General features: G+C 41.1%; 1 protein-coding gene across 1 annotated transcript in view; it reads left to right on the forward strand.

Moving 5' to 3' along the window:
* The window catches only part of pcdh17 (protocadherin 17), a 58,454-nt gene extending 44,272 nt beyond the window's left edge, over nucleotides 1-14,182 (forward strand). The window contains exon 5 of the mRNA XM_060876159.1: nucleotides 13,067-14,182. Coding sequence (XP_060732142.1) covers nucleotides 13,067-13,728 — 662 coding nt within the window. The 3' untranslated portion in view covers nucleotides 13,729-14,182. The remainder of the gene's footprint in view (nucleotides 1-13,066) is intronic.
* The last annotated feature ends 1,834 nt before the right edge of the window (nucleotides 14,183-16,016 follow it).

Here is a 16,016-nt window from a genome sequence, read left to right on the forward strand (position 1 = left end):
GTCGCGTGTGAAACTTCAGGATGTACTTTAGATATACAGAGAAAGAGAGAGAGGAAGATAGAGAGACAGAGGGAGGGAGAGGAGATGCACTTGCGTGTGTTATTTTCCTATAACAACAAAACACCTCTTCATTAGACTTCTGGTAAATCATGGCACGGAACATTCTGCCAGCTTCTATTCGCTTATTTTACACGTAGCTACATGACTGACATCATAAAAATATGATAGCCCTATATTTTAAATTCATCCCTGCATTCGGGGTCATCTGCATAAACTCCTGGATTAAGACGATATTTTGTTTTGCTTTGCGGTTTGTTTAAGGAGACGCTAAAAGAAAACAAACTAAAACAAATCAGAAACGAAGCTAACGAACCACATTTCCCTCGGATTCGGATTCAGATTCAGAGCTTGCAGCTGGAGGAGGAGGAGGAGGAGGAGGAGGAGGAGGAGTGTACTCGGTAAAAGATTCATGGTTCCTTCAAATACATTCGGAAATGCCGGTTTATCTCTCACAAATCAGCCTCGCTTGGAATTTTCCTGTGTACGCCGCTCCAGTTGTCGTGAGCGTCCCAATACGAAGCGCGGAGAGAGATGAATGGAGAAGTGCTGCTGTGGGAGCGACGGGAGTGAGAGAGCGGAGTGTCAGGGAGTGTTTATGAGCGAGGAGATTAGTGTTCAGTAACGTTGGCATGCTTGTGTTCACCCCCCAGCTCTCTCCACTCAGGGAGGCTGAACAGCTTGACCCACAATCATCAGAAAGCTGCAGTAGATCAATTACCTTCATGATTACATTCATCAAACGCTTGATTGAAATTCATGAATCCTGTAGAATGAATCGTTTTATTTTTAATCTCCCCTTTTTCTCTCTGAATCCAGAGGAGTCTGAACATCCAGGATTTCACTCCTCACACTGGCTCATGGGGAAACGTCCTTTGTTCCTCTCACGTTTCTTCCCTAAGGTCTCGTCTTTTTAATAAGAAGCCGAAGCCGTCGCTGGCACGCAGCGTGCTAAACAGTGTCCGCTAATGAGAGATCAGACGCAGCAGAGAGCGCGTGTTTAGTAGGCTCGATCCTTGGCCGAGATTTGAGTATCCTGCTGACTGGAGGATAATTGACAGAAGTATAATCCTCTTCCTAAAAGCGGCACTCCAGAGAGTGATCACAGTGACAAAGCGATGATACACACAAGCAAAAAGATTTGGAAGCAAGTCAGATTTGTTACTGTACTTTAGTTACTGTAGTTCGCTGGTGATCGGCGTAAACAAATGAATTGATTTATGGCCGTGAGTCTGATCTAAAATAACTCGGGACTGTTTCACTCTGAGATGTTGTGGGTTGAGGATGAAGATAAAATTGAGATCTTTATGAACAAGCACTTGGGGCATCTCAGAGTGCGGAAATGGGTTTCTATGACTATTTGAACTCCTTGTATGCTAGATGAAAACAAAATTATTTATGAAACCCTACAAAGTGTCTACTTTCATCAGAACTTGATATTTACACCATGTCCTATTGAAGTTACCAGTAAACTATAGAAATTTTCTCTTTGGGGTATTAATCCAGGTCACTATGACACTGACGCGAGTGTGCAGTGGCACTTATCGGAGGGAAGGTGAGTCACCGCGGCAGAACCACTGAGAAACGGAATCAGACATCAGTCCGTATTGATTTAGAGTCACTGTGCAATCCCCGTCAACTCACCAGCGTAAACAACGTTTATTCCTTATTTCTGTCAGCGTTATTCTCCACCTGGGAAAATCAGAGCCAAACATTTTTCAAAATAGTAACAGAAATTTCTCGACATCAACGTTTACGCGTCTTCTCACACACATCAGAGGAGCGCAGGACTCGAGACATGAAAGGCCGTCCGAGCTTCCGCCTTTGTGTTAAAGGTTAGCACTTTTTTTAAGCATGCAAACTTCCAAAGGCCACATCGCTCCAACCCCCCTGCAGACTCCAGTTCGAAATCCTAAGACTTCTTTCGCTACCTACTGCGCGAGGAGAAAAGCAAAGTTCTCCAATCCTCCTTGTCTTCCTCCATCACCCACGCCTTCGCACCTCCCTCCACTTTTGTCTAATTTCTTCATTTCCAGCTCCGATGAAAGAATGGGGAGTGCTCAGGGTGGAGGGTGTTGGTGGAGGTGGAGTGCAGATGGCTATTGATTTGGCTTTTGTGCACGTGTTTGGTCCGGTTCTCTCCCGCCGCCGCTCTGTTCTCTCAAGGCAGCCCACCTCTCAGGGGTTCGGCTTTGAACGCTTTAACCAGGCAATAAAGCCCTGCCAGGATACCAGGAAAGCATGAAAGGAAGGAGAATCGAAAAGGCTTTTGTCGGCTGAGAGTTAAGGTGGCTCTACCTTTCTGCTGTCGCTGCTCGCCACTCGTCAATGCGCCTCCCTGGTGTGTGTCGGTATTCGCCTTGCCACCATGCAGAGATAAAAGCGCCCCTTGCTACAGAGGGCTTCACCTGTGGACAGATGTGTTGAAGTCTGTGTGTGTGTGTTGTGTAAATCTGTGCACGGGACCAAATCAAATCAAAACGAAGCGTAGTGTCTTAATAGTTAACAGCTTCTGATTCGTTAACATGTTACTCGTTAAACTCAACCGGAAAATAAACACACTCATGACGTCGTTCTACTAAATACTACTGTTAATCCCAGGTAGAGAAACCTTTCACACTTATAAATTAGAAGCACAGTCATCATGGCTTTTTACTTTTTTTTATTTTTATACTTTCGTTTTATTCACACACTTTTTTATACAGTCGTATAACAGGACAAACCAGATGCCGGTCATAAATATTAAGAACTGTCTGAGAAATTAAGTAAAAGTAAGAAAGTAAAAGAGCTCAAAATGAATCTTATAATACGAAATCAAAGAAATCTTGAATCTTTATTGTTCAGTCCAGTTAAGTGGAACATTTACGGTAACCTCATGGAGAGAGCGTCCGCCAGCTCGACCGCCTGGGCCTGTCGGGCGTTCGCGCTGGATTCCCCTGTTGTTGTTTTTTTTTGTTTTTTCTTTTTTTCCTTCAAAATTTCTGAACTGAACTTAAAAATGTGTTTCCAAGCTCTCTCAGAAAGCGTGTCTAAGAAAATCTGTGAAAGTACATCAGCACATATGATTGTCAGTGACCCAGTTGAAGCCTTGCATAGTTAAAGACCCTCATTCCCATCTGTGGAATTTAACCCACGCTCATTTACAGTTGCTCTCATTTCCATATATGACACATTTTCTGTGGTTATCTGCAGCCTGTTGCACACATAGAATCACTCTCTCTCTCTTTCTCTGTCTGTCACACACACACACACACACACACACACACACACACACAGTGCAGGTCCCCCAGGTGGTTAGGCGTTATAGAAGTCTGATACTGAGACCTAGTTGTCTTCTGTCATCTTCACTGCTCCTCCTGTCTGTCACTCAGTGATCGTTTCCTCCCCAAATGCCCACTCAACCCCTACCACCTCTTACACACTCCAGCTGTGCCACAGCCTGCCAGGACACAGGTGCAGGCGCTCTGATGCTTTGCTAGTCATGCTGGGCCACAGAACAAGATGCAACACAGATCCCCAGCTAGCGGCCCGCTACCCTACAGCGCTGCCATGCTGCTCCGTGCCCATTTTTTTCTACAAATGCCAATCTACAGCAGACCGTAATTCTCCCTTTACAAGGTCATTATAATCCCTGATGTTCTGCTCAGGAAAAAAGAAAAGAACAAAAGTGGAAAAGTATTAAAAGGACAGTGTTTTGTCCAATGGGAGACTTGACTGTCTTTGTCCTTGACTATGAGACTCAGATAAAGTCATATTTAAATTACAGCCAATTGGTTTGATGTGAAAGGAACAAGGTGAAGAAAGTGTACAGTGATGATACAGAATATTTACTGCTTTTACTACCAAATAGCTGCCAAAATATTAGTGGTGCATTAAAGTAAAGGGACAAAAGTACTTTAACGTGTACAAACATATTGTTTGTTTGCTTAATTTTTCAGATTTCAGTCCGATTTAAAAGATTAAAAAGACAATCAACAATCTCAGAGAAACTGAAACATAATTCATTACATTTTGTTCATTAATTAAGGCAGATTGTTAAGATTAAACAGATACACTGCATTTTTTTTATTTCATTAAAAACAGACAGGTTTAAATGAAACTGTAAATAAAAAATAATAATAAAAATTAATAATAATAATAATAATAATAAATATAATAAAAACAAGAAATAATAATAATAATAATCATAATAATAATAAATATAATAAACAAGAAATAATAATAATAGTAATCATATAAACAAGAAATAATAATAATATCAATAAGAATAAGAGGAATAATAATTATTATTATTCAAACAGTTCTAAATTTATTTCAATAAAAACAACATTGCGTTATAAATTATTATAATCAATGTATTGATTACAACAAAGCTCCTCTCTCCTATTTATTTCAAAACAGTGATAAAACACCAAAAAGTAATGGTGCCCACCATACGCTCCTAGACAAAAACATAAAAAACTTCACTGGGGTTCTCTATGGAACTCGAGCACTTTACTCATGCCTATATTTTTTCTTTCACTCACTTTACTGTAAAATTATTTTTTACTTTGAGTATATTGTATTTAATATTTGAATATTATTATTATTATATGATCATTATTCCTATTATTAGAATTAGAAATGAATCAATCTTTAGGAACGAACGAACCATTAAGAGCCTTTTTACAGGCTACAGAGAACCCTGTGAGGTTCTTTTGGTTGGATTGGAGAATTCTAAATATGAAGCACCTGCTAGAACCCTTAATAGAACAGTTCCTTCTTAGTGTTTAAATCATAGAAGCGTTTTCATATCAAAGGTTCATCATTCTCCAAGGGTTCTTCAGAGAACCATTTTTAGGGTGGAAGGTTCTGGTGGCCAGAACACCAAGGGACGTTTTTTTAAGACAAGACAAGAAATGGTACATTTTCCAGTAAATGTCTGTCTAACGTTTCTTTATAATCTGATAAGGTGGCAAAAAAAACTAGACAGAACATGTATAAAGTATCTGAGCACCTTTTAGTGCACCACTTATTCCTTCAAATGGAAGCATTCTGAAAATCTCCTGATACCACAAGCCAGCTGATGGAGGCTTAACCTTAATCCAATAAGTCAAATACCTCCACAGCCAATGAGCTCCACTGAGTCTGTAACCAGCTCGATACCTGTTTAATAGTTTATGAATTAACGATCTGAGCAACAGAGCAGTTGGGGATGTACCATGAGATGGTTTGGTTTCATGATATGTTTGTTCCATGAGATTGTTTGGTTTCGTGAGATGGTTTGTGAGATGTTTCATGAGGTGATTGGTTTCACAGAGATAAACTGGTTTTCCTGAGATAATTTGTGAAATCTTTCAATAGTTGATTAGTTTTCATGAAATAATTTGTTTCTGTGATATAAGTCGCTGAATACGAGTCCTTTTAATAATACTCTATTAAAAGCTCTATACATCATCCTAAAAGTCCTGTAGATGTTCTCCAGTGTTTTTACTTTGTTTAGTGTGTTTTTTATTTATGACTCACAGTCTTTTGTTCTTCCGTTTGTTTGACGTCTAAGTAAAGTAACTACTTGTGGATAGAGAGGACCAGTGGTTTGTCTACTGCTGTTTACACAATACAGAAAACATGAACTGTATACTGTAAAAACACACAATCACCTGACTCACCTGCAGCATCTGACTACAGTCTCACCTGAGACTACAGTACAATAGGCTAAAATGTCACATTTGTGTTTTGTGTACGCATTTTTATTTTTTTTTTTATTAAAAAACTAGCTTTATTTAACATCCATAAAGAGGATAATATTTTTTGTGTATTTTATTAATGGGATCAGAATGTCTTTATGTTGAATTGTCCCATTGTGTGTTGCATGAGTGACAGTTGCAGCGAGTGCTCAGTCTCATAAAATCTTCTTCTTTCTTATCGTTCTTGATAGTTTTTCCAACACATCCTACCTGTGCTTTGGCCCGAGTTTATCCTGCACACAAAGATTCAATTTTGTAGTATATTTGAGTCATTTCTTGTCGCTGTATGGATGTACGTCGAGTCATAAATCTTATTGCTTGGTAATCAAATGTGCCAGTGAACAGGGCAGTGTGTGGGGCATGTGGATGGCATTTAGGGAAATCAGGCTGTGCTTCACTGAATGTTTAGCACATAGTGAGTGTATGTGTGTGTTTCTGTGTGTGTTTGTGTGTGCGTGTATGTGTGTGCGCGCATGTGTGTGTGTTTCTGTGTGTGCACGTGTTTGTATGTGTGTGTGTTCGTATGTGTGTTTCTGTGTGTGTTTCTGTGTGTGCGCGAGTGTGTGTATGTGTGTGTTTGTGTGTGCGTGTATGTGTGTGTTTCTGTGTGTGTGCACGAGTGTGTGTATGTGTGTGCACGCATGTGTGTGTGTTTGTGTTTCTGTGTGTGTGCACGAGTGTGTGTGTTCGTTTGTGTGTTTCTGTGTGTGTGTTTCTGTGTATGTGCGAGAGTGTGTGTATGTGTGTGTTTGTGTGTGCGTGTACAGTATGTGTGTGCACGCATGTGTGTGTGTTTCTGTGTGTGTGCACAAGTGTGTGTATGTTTGTGTGTGCATGTGTGTGTTTGTGTGTGTTTCTGTGTGTGTGCACGAGAGTGTGTATGTGTGTGCGCGCATGTGTGTGTTCGTGTGTGTGTTTCTGTGTGTGTGTTTCTGTGTGTGTTTCTGTGTGTGTGTGTTTGCGCGCATGTGTGTTTGTGTGTGCGTGCGTGCGAGTGTGTGTGTGTGTGTGTGTGTGCGTGCATGTGTGTGTTTGTGTGTGTGTTTCTGTGTGTGTGCACGAGTGTGTGTATGTGTGCGCGCGAGTGTGTGTGTGATTGTGTGTGTGTGTGTGTGTACAAGTGTGTGTGTGCGAGTGTGTGTGTGTGTGTGTGTGTACGAGTGTGTGTGTATGAGTGTGTGTGTGTATTTAAGTGTTTGTATCTGATTTATTATACCAAACTTCTAATCGCTACAGAATAAGTAGAACATTAATGTTATTAAACATTTCTTTCTTCCTTTCTGTTCCCCAGTCCTTTTCTTTCTCTTTCTCTTTCTCCCTCCTCTTCTCAGATTTGAGAGACTGCACTCGTTACTTTTCTTCCATTTCACATTTGCATATTTGGCTTTTTTCATTTGTCTGTATCTGTTTATACATATTAGGGTTTTTTGTCTTTTTATTACACATTGTCTGAGAGAGAGAGATATTGAGAGAGGGATTGAGAGAGGGAGTGAGAGATAGAGAGGTCTGTGGTTATGAGCTAGGCAAAGCAGCAAGCCGCTAGCGTTGCTGTGGGATCAGCTTGGCGAGAGAGAGACACACAGCAGGCCTGAAAAATAGGGATGCTAATAAAAGATTTGGCAGAAGCCCTTAATGCACCCAGTCTGAGTATTAGGGATACACTAGAGACTCAGCTACTACTTTTCTCTCTCTCTCTCTCTCTCTCTCTCTCTCTCTCTCTCTCTCTCTCTCTCTCTCTCTCTCTCTCCCTCTCTCTCTGTCTTCCCCCCTGCTGTCCGCAACAAAAATAAGAGTTCACACTTCTTCGTTTTTCTCTGAGCGAGAGAAAGAAAGATCTAGAGAGGGAAAAGGGAAAAACTGGCACTGAAGAAGGTGGACTAGGTTTGGAGTGTGTGAAGCGAGCGCTTGTTTACTTCGAACTGTCCTCGATTCCTCTGTCACTCTCTGGAGAAAAAGTTTTTTCTTTGTTTGTTTTTCTTTTCCCCTCAGAAACTCCATCATGTTAAAAAGCTCAGTGAAGGACATTCATAATTCCAGCTTTCAGCAGAATCGGGTTACATTTACATCAAAACCCTTTATTAGACCCCTGTTTAAAAATATTTTACTTGTTTAAGCATTTTATTGATTGCTTAATTGAATATTTTAATACAATCTTGTGGTGGTAACTGTCGTGATTGGCTACTAGACTGAGGTGGGCGGGGTTTGTACCACCACATTCAAGCTCCTTATACCCGATAATGTTACCCCGACGTGACGTTCCGTTATTACAAGTCACATAAAACCCGTGGCCTTCTCACATCTCCCCTGTGCCTACAGACATTCCCGGACACGGAGCGTGATGAGATTTGCCATACACATCATTAGCCTGATAAATGGCCGGAGGTGAATCGTAGCATGTGCTTGTAGCTGTGCGATTTCCAATGAGACCGTCTGCCTTGACAGTGAGGCGCCTTTTTTTTTCCTTGTCAATGCTAGTAATTTTGGAGTTGATAGGAAATTCCTGGCCTTGCAGCTGAGAGAGATAATGCATGTTGATCCCACTGGTCATATATAGTGTCACAGAAATGAGGGCTCTTCATTTCGATCGATATATAGATTTGTGTGCGGATAGTCAGGAAAGCACAGGAATAGCAGCTTTACAGCTTTAATTAAGTGGATCTAAAAAAGCCAATAACCATGTATGTGTGTGTGTGTGTGTGTGTGAGACCCTGTGCCTGTGTGCATTACATCACACTTCCTGATGGCTTCCAGATTTGTATCCAGCAGCAAACTGACGCCTTCCCGTCCGCATCACGTGCCGTACCGTTAAGCGTTCAAGGTCACACACTCCACCCAGGCATGAATAATCTATAGACGGTTCACTTCCTGTGTAGAGAGACGTGTCAGCCATAGATTATTTATGCCTTAATATGCGCCGCTCTGAATGAGCAATCAGTCCTGAGAAGTCATATTCCCTTCAAGTCCAGATTATGTTGTACTGCACACTTGGAGCAGTGGATCTGGTTCAGCTGTTCTCACTATAATAATCCTGGCACTCATTAAAAATGGCAGCCTGTGAATATGAATATGAATCAGGACGTTATACTACTATGCAGTAGACGTTAGCAGCAGGGCTACACAACATGTTCCTGTTACATGATATAAAGATAAAAAACTGTTTCTGAAAGAAAAGAACATTATCGTATTTTTATGCTACAGATTCATTTATTTTATTTATGGCTCTATAAATGAACCAGGATCCAAAGATCTTTATTAAACACACACTATATAACCGATAGAGCGGCATTCGAAAAATGTATTTCTTACAAACAGGACAAACATTTAATACGAGGTGCAAAAGTTTGTTGATGCTGTTAATAAAGATAAACACAAAAAAATGTTGTCTAAAGCATGTGACATTATATACAGTATATACAGTGTGTTTTATATGTTATTTATTTCTATTATTCTATTATCTACTCGCACCAAAAAGGTCACCAAAAATCTGTGTGTGTCTGTTTGAGTGTGTGTATTTGTGTGTATGTTTGAATGTGTGTGTGTGCGTGTGTGCGTGCATGTTTGAGTGTGTTTTTGTGTGTGTGTGTTTGAGTGTGTTTGTGTGTGTGTTTAGAGATTTGGGAAACCTTGAAAAAAAATGTTTTTTGATTCATTCAATACGCTGATGTTGAAGATGGTGTTAGGGAATGTGTGTGAGTGTGTGTGTGTGTGTGTGTGTGTGTGTGTGTGTGTGTGTGTGAGTGCATGTGTGTATGTTTGTGTGTGTGTGTGTGTGTGTGTGTGAGTGCATGTGTGTATGTTTGTGTGTGTGTGTGTGTGTGTGTGCATGTGTGTATGTTTGTGTGTGAGTGTGTGTGTGTGTGTGTGTGTGTGTGAGTGCATGTGTGTATGTTTGTGTGTGTGTGTGTGTGTGTAGGGTCAGCATTGAGCACAGGAGATAACTGTTATAGATGGGGAGATGAGAGAGCCTGAGTGAGGTTTGGTGGAAAGCCTTAGGAGAGAACTTGACATTTGAGATGCAGTGCACTTTATTGTAAAAAAAAAAGGCTGGTTGGGCTTTAAAGTAAACACACACAAACAAACACACACACATGTTACCCAACACCCTCCACACCCTCATCCCCAACATCAGCGTATTTGATGAATCAGAATTTTTTTTTTCCCAAACAGTTTTCCCAAATCTCTAAACACACACACACACACACACACACACACACACACACACACACATACACACACAGCAGAATGGCAGGGAAAGGTATCAGTTGGCCACACTCAGTGAAATCAACAACAATAGTGACTCAGGAGCCAGAAAGAGCTGATCATATTTCATTTCATTTCATTTTTGCCATTTTTGCAGCCAAAAATTAATAGTTTTTATTCTCTTTTAGTTTTCCAATGCACATGAATTGAAATGCTCCTTTCATTCTTTCATTCCCTTCTTCTCTGTGTGTGTGTGTGTTTGTGTGTGTGTGTGAGTGTGTGTGGTATGTGTGTCTGTGCGTGTGAGTGTGTGTGGTGTATGTGTGTCTGTGTGTGTGTGTGTGTGTGTGTGTGTTTTGAGGTGAACTTAATGTTCATCTCTTTGTTCTAAACAAAAATCGCAGAAAAAACTAGAGTCCTGAATTGAAGCCAGTATTTTTTATATATATTTAGAAATACATATTGATCGTTTCTGCAAAGGAAATACTTTACTGGAGCCGCATTTGAACTGAAGTTGGCCAGTTGCTGCCCCCTGAACTAGATACTGATTGATCGTTAGAGATAGTAGAGCGCACTCACTACAAATTTATACTGTAGTTTCACACGCACACACACACACACACACACACACACTTCACCCGAGGAAGATGATTAGGAATCTACAATTTCTCATAAGGTATTACTAACACACACACACACACACACACACACACACACACACACACACACACACACAGGGCTAAAATGTATCCACAGCCTATTGTAGTGCTAAAACATGATGAAATGGTGAAGGTGATGTTAGCCAGCTGTCAGTCACCTTGTCCTGAATTAAATGAGGAAAGTTAATAGATGATAAATGAAGTAAGACATAAACAGAAGAACCCGTGGACACTTTCATGTAGAAAGAGTTATTATTGTTATTAGACACATTTAGAAGGTTCATGTACAGTAGGTCTCTTGATTCCCTTTTTTAAACTTCACCCAATCAGACCGGAAGGAAACAAGCCATCATGAGATGCTTTAACGTGATATTTTTGGTCATGTATAGCTTTAGTGAATTCAGGGAGGTTTCTTAGTTTTGATCTCGCTTACCTTGCAAAAGAAAGTGAAATCCTTCAAATATTAAATATACACAGCATGTCGCTTGGTTTGTAAGCCATAAATCACTGCACCAGAGCAGAAGGCCCTGCCTTGTGTTGACTCTCACGCATGCATACACACACACACACACACATACACACACACACTTCGAATGCTGTATCAGAAGCGCAGCCATAACTCATCCCTTTGAACTGGAATATTCACAGAACAGCCTCTTCCTCTCATCCCTCAGTTCCTCTCAGTCTCTGTCTATCTTTTCCACTAGGGCCTGATTTGTGTGTGTGTTTGTGTGGAGAGAGAGAGAGAGAGAGAGAGAGAGAGAGAGAATGCGTGTCCCTCTCTCTTTTTTCTCTCTCTCCCCAATTTACAATTCCTGAACCCATTTTACACGCCATCAAAAATCCCAAACCAATAATAATCCAGAATGAAGATGAAAAGGTTGGACACACACACACTTACACACACGGACACACATACACACACACACTCACACACACACGGACACACACACACACACACACAGACACACACACACGGACACACGTGTAGCATGCAGAGGTTGAAAGACATGAGGGGCTGCCATGGGAGAGCTTCAAAGCCCAGTGACATAGATTTATGAACGCAGCCCCAGACATTTTTGCCAAAACGGATCTGTTGTTGTTTTGTGTATTCTGGGGGGCGGAGAGAGAGAGAGAGGGATGATTGAGACAGAGAGAGAGCGAGAGAGAGAGAGGATAGAGTCTTTACTGCCATCTCCTTGATCATACTCATTCAAAACACTCACTCAACCAGCTGCTCTCACTCCCTCTGTCCCCTGAAAGCAGAAAGACTACTTCATGTCTCAGGAATGCTAGCTGTACTACATAAGAGCTTTATAACACAAAAACAACACACGCCTCTGACAACACAAATACCTCCCCTCTTCCAGGCTCTCTATTCTAGAAGAGAAGAAGAAGCCTTTATTTGTCTGGTCTATATTGCAGCACAGTCAGATTCATATACACCCCACTTAGGGGCAGACATGATACAGCACCACCTGGAGCACAGAGCGTTAAGGGCCCAACGGTAACAGCTTGAACCACTGACAACCCAGAGCTTTAACCATTTGAGCCACTTCCTCACTGAATGAAAACGTTCTCATAAAATATGGATCGAAAAACGGTTGAAAGACAATCATCACCTTTACAAGATATTTTAGAATTTTGTTTTATGAAGTCAGTGATGAGTAAATGTCTCTCCTGAGCTTGCTGAAAGACCACAGTGAAAGGTTTGTTTCTGGTCAATTGCAGTGTCATTCAAATGGCTTTTATAGCTGTAAACACTTTGAGTGTTGAAACCTGCCAAAGTATCTAGTGACAGCTAGAGGACCGACTACACCTGGCACTACACTTGTTTAAGGCATAGTTTGGCAGAAGAGACTTCCTGGTCCACATGACAGTTTTCACATTACCAATTTCTCTTGTTATGTTTTAGAGCAAACCGCCAGAGTGAAAGCCCCAAGTTCAAAAGAACACACGTAGTATCTCATTTCCAGCTTCTATTATGCACTCAACATTTTTCATCTTCTCATATGCTGTAGCTTATTATATTACAATGAAATGGCCAAGCAATCTGAGCAGAGCATTGAAATCCAATGCAGACCATTTAAACAGATACACACCAACATGGAAACGGTAGCTAGAGTTGTTTGTTTCGTTTTGTCTGACAGGGAATAACTCCTTCAATAGTAGTATTATGGTAAAATTGTACACCAATATTGGAGTTGATAGCCAAGGTACTGGGTCAAGAATCCATTTTCTTACTCTATTAACAGGCCGATTTTATTCATTGACAGTCTTTGAAAGAAAAGCACGAGGCAATGGTAAGGGAACATGAGACTGGCCTCAGACAGTTGAACTGTATTGAACTCTAAAGTGATTTGGAGCCTTAAAACAATCAAGGATGCATTTGAAAAACTGTTTGTCTGTTTTCTTTTTTTGCAGAAGAGGACTGTGTGAACTGCACCGACGAGTGCCGGGTCCTGGGTCACTCGGACCGCTGCTGGATGCCACAGTTTCCGGCACCGGGCATGGCGCAGGCTGAGGGACTCGACTACCGCACCAACCTTTTTGTACCTGCAGGAATGGAGGCTGTGGCTACCGAGCCAGAGAGTTATGAAGCAACGGGCAACACCAGCGGCAAGAAGACCTTCTGCACTTTTGGCAAGGAGCGGCGTGATCATGCAGTCCTGGTGGCCAACGTCAAGCCCTACCTCAAGGGCAAGCGTGCGCTCAGTCCACTGCTCCAAGAAGTGCCCTCGGCCTCGTGCAGCCCTACCAAGGGAACCAAAGGCGTCGCAGACGGAGCTGAGGTCAATCCTAGCACCAGCCACTACGAAGGGCCCAATGGACTTTACACTTCTCCTGGAAAGCAGAGTAGAGAGCAGGGGTACTGCGCATTAGCCGCCTCGGATCCTGTAGCCAAAGTGCTCCTCGAGGCACGTTCACGCATCAGCCAGGAAACGGCGAACGAACCGGATGGAGCGCTGGAGCACGGGGGAGGAGAGCCAAGCCGAGGAGGCATGGATGCCGAGCAGGTGGTCAGAGACATCGATAAACTTCTGCAGGACTGCCGAGGCAACGAAGCTGCAGTAATGAGGAAGTGAACAAAGTAATGCAGTGATAAAAAAAAACAAAGACAAACTGTGAAAGAGGGCGAGAGTCTGTGAGCTTTGAAACACTCTCAAAGAGTGAGGTGCTCAAGAGGTTTGGCAAAAAGTAAAACAAAAGGACTTTTCAAAGAAAACAAACTGTCTCAAAACAAAAAAGAGAAAAAAAAGCCAGGTTTTCTGGATGCCATGTTATGTTTCGGGGAAAGGGATTCTTAGGGACTTTCAGAAGTTGCTGTTTCTGGCTTCTTAGCAAGCTTTTTCTTCAAGTGCCCACCAGCTGTAAACTTTCTTTCTGACAAACCGCAATGAACAGGTTGATTCTGACAATCGCAACTAAAACGTAGAACACTCCAAATGCGGTTGGATCTCCTCAAGACCGAACCACGCTTTTTCTGTTTTCTGACTTTGTAATATCATTGTACGAAATACTGAATAATCTCTGATTATCTTTGATCTACGGGGAGGGGGAGGGGTGGTAACCGGCTTTGGGGGGTGGGGGGGCAGTGCTTAATTAAGAAATGTTAGCATTTCTTCACTCGCCATTTCTAGTCATATGTGTAAGCTGTGTTTCCTCCTCCCCCCATATATATGTGTATATGGAACATTCCAGATTGGTGAAACTGTTACTCTTTTCCTCATTGGTCCTTCGTGTGATCACCGTCTTCACCTGTCCTCTACTCGTCACTTCTTTTACAGTGACCTTACACTTTGTCCTACATTAAATTAAGGCAATCATAATTATGTATATTTGGGACGTATTTCCTCGACTGTGAAAAAAAATCTATATAAATATATAGATAATATATATACATATATGAACTTATGTATAGTGTCCAGATATTAACAAAAATATTTATACCTTTTCTAAAAAAAAAAAGAAAAACAAAGCGGAAATCAGAAAAAGAAAAGCGTCCGGATGCTGAAAACGCAGTCGTTAATGATATTTATTACACTGCAAAAGGACACTGGTTTGAATTCTAAGTTAACGAATGTGAGTAAAGAAAAGAAAAGAAAAGAAAAAGACAAAAAAAGGAAATGTCCCTTCACACTTGTCACTTATTCACAATATCATTTAATGTGTAAAATGTATCCGATTAATGTGTTTACATCGAAATTACATATTTTTATTGATTTTCTTTTCCTGCAATCTTTGTGCATATGAGCCAAATTGTTACGTGTACAAGAGCTATATTGTGTATTTTATTAAATTAATATATAGTTGTGTTGCAATATACATGGGCTTATATTGTATTTGGCAACCGTTGCCTTAGTAGCCGTCAAACTCTGTGAGTTTCCTTTTGCTGTCGGGTTTTTTGTTTCCTTCGTCGTCCTTTCTGTCTGTGCTCTTACCGAGCGAGCCGGCTACCGTACACCTGGGTGCACGTGGCTTTATTTTTACTTTATTATTATTGTGTGTGTGTGCGTGCAAGCACGTGTATGTGTTTGCGTGTGTGCGTGTGTGTGTTTTCGAGCAAACTCCTTTGCTTTAAGAACTTGTTCACAGCCAGCACATTTCTATCAAAATGAGACAAAACACACGCGACTTCAGCCCGATTACATTTTTTGCAACGCTGAGATACACTTTAAAGGGCAGCTATTTTTTAATTGTTCAACAATTGTTTAACAATTTTTCTTTTCCCCTAATCTTATCCTGCGTTCATGCCGCAGTGTGGAGTGAGTCCCTGTGTAATGGTGTGTGATACTGCCTTACTCAGTCACTTACTGTAGTGCTCTCACCTACCGAGCCACAGGACAGAGATTCATGACAAAGTACTGTCTTATTTTGTATATAAGGACTTCTAAGACGTCGTGCAGTGTGTGCGTTTATTCCTTATTATCAGTGTGGAAACAATTCTATTCCATTTCATACGAAATTCTTCTCAATTCTCACCCGTTCTTCTACTCGGACTGTAAACTTCATAACCAGGTGTCCATTGTTTCCTTTCCGGATCTTCACTGTAGCAGTGGACACGTTAATGTCATGTCTGTAGGTCCAGTCTTCACTCTTCACTCTCCGTAGCGTCTCTATGTAAACAAATAATGAGACAAAGATTTATTTTTGATTCAAGACAATATTGACTCCACTGCTTAAATAAATATGTGGAGTGAAAACTGTTTTTGTTTTTTCTTTTTTTATTATTATTATTTACTAAAAAAAAAAAAAAAAAGTAATATGCGACAGCTGATCCAATATGTCCTGGTTTTGTTTCATATCTGGTGCTGGTTTGTGTTATGAACAGTGAATGAGCACTCAGCAGTTTCCCATCTCACATTGTCTGAGA

This window comes from Tachysurus vachellii, chromosome 1 (assembly GCF_030014155.1).
Source record: "Tachysurus vachellii isolate PV-2020 chromosome 1, HZAU_Pvac_v1, whole genome shotgun sequence".
Lineage (NCBI taxonomy): Eukaryota > Metazoa > Chordata > Actinopteri > Siluriformes > Bagridae > Tachysurus > Tachysurus vachellii.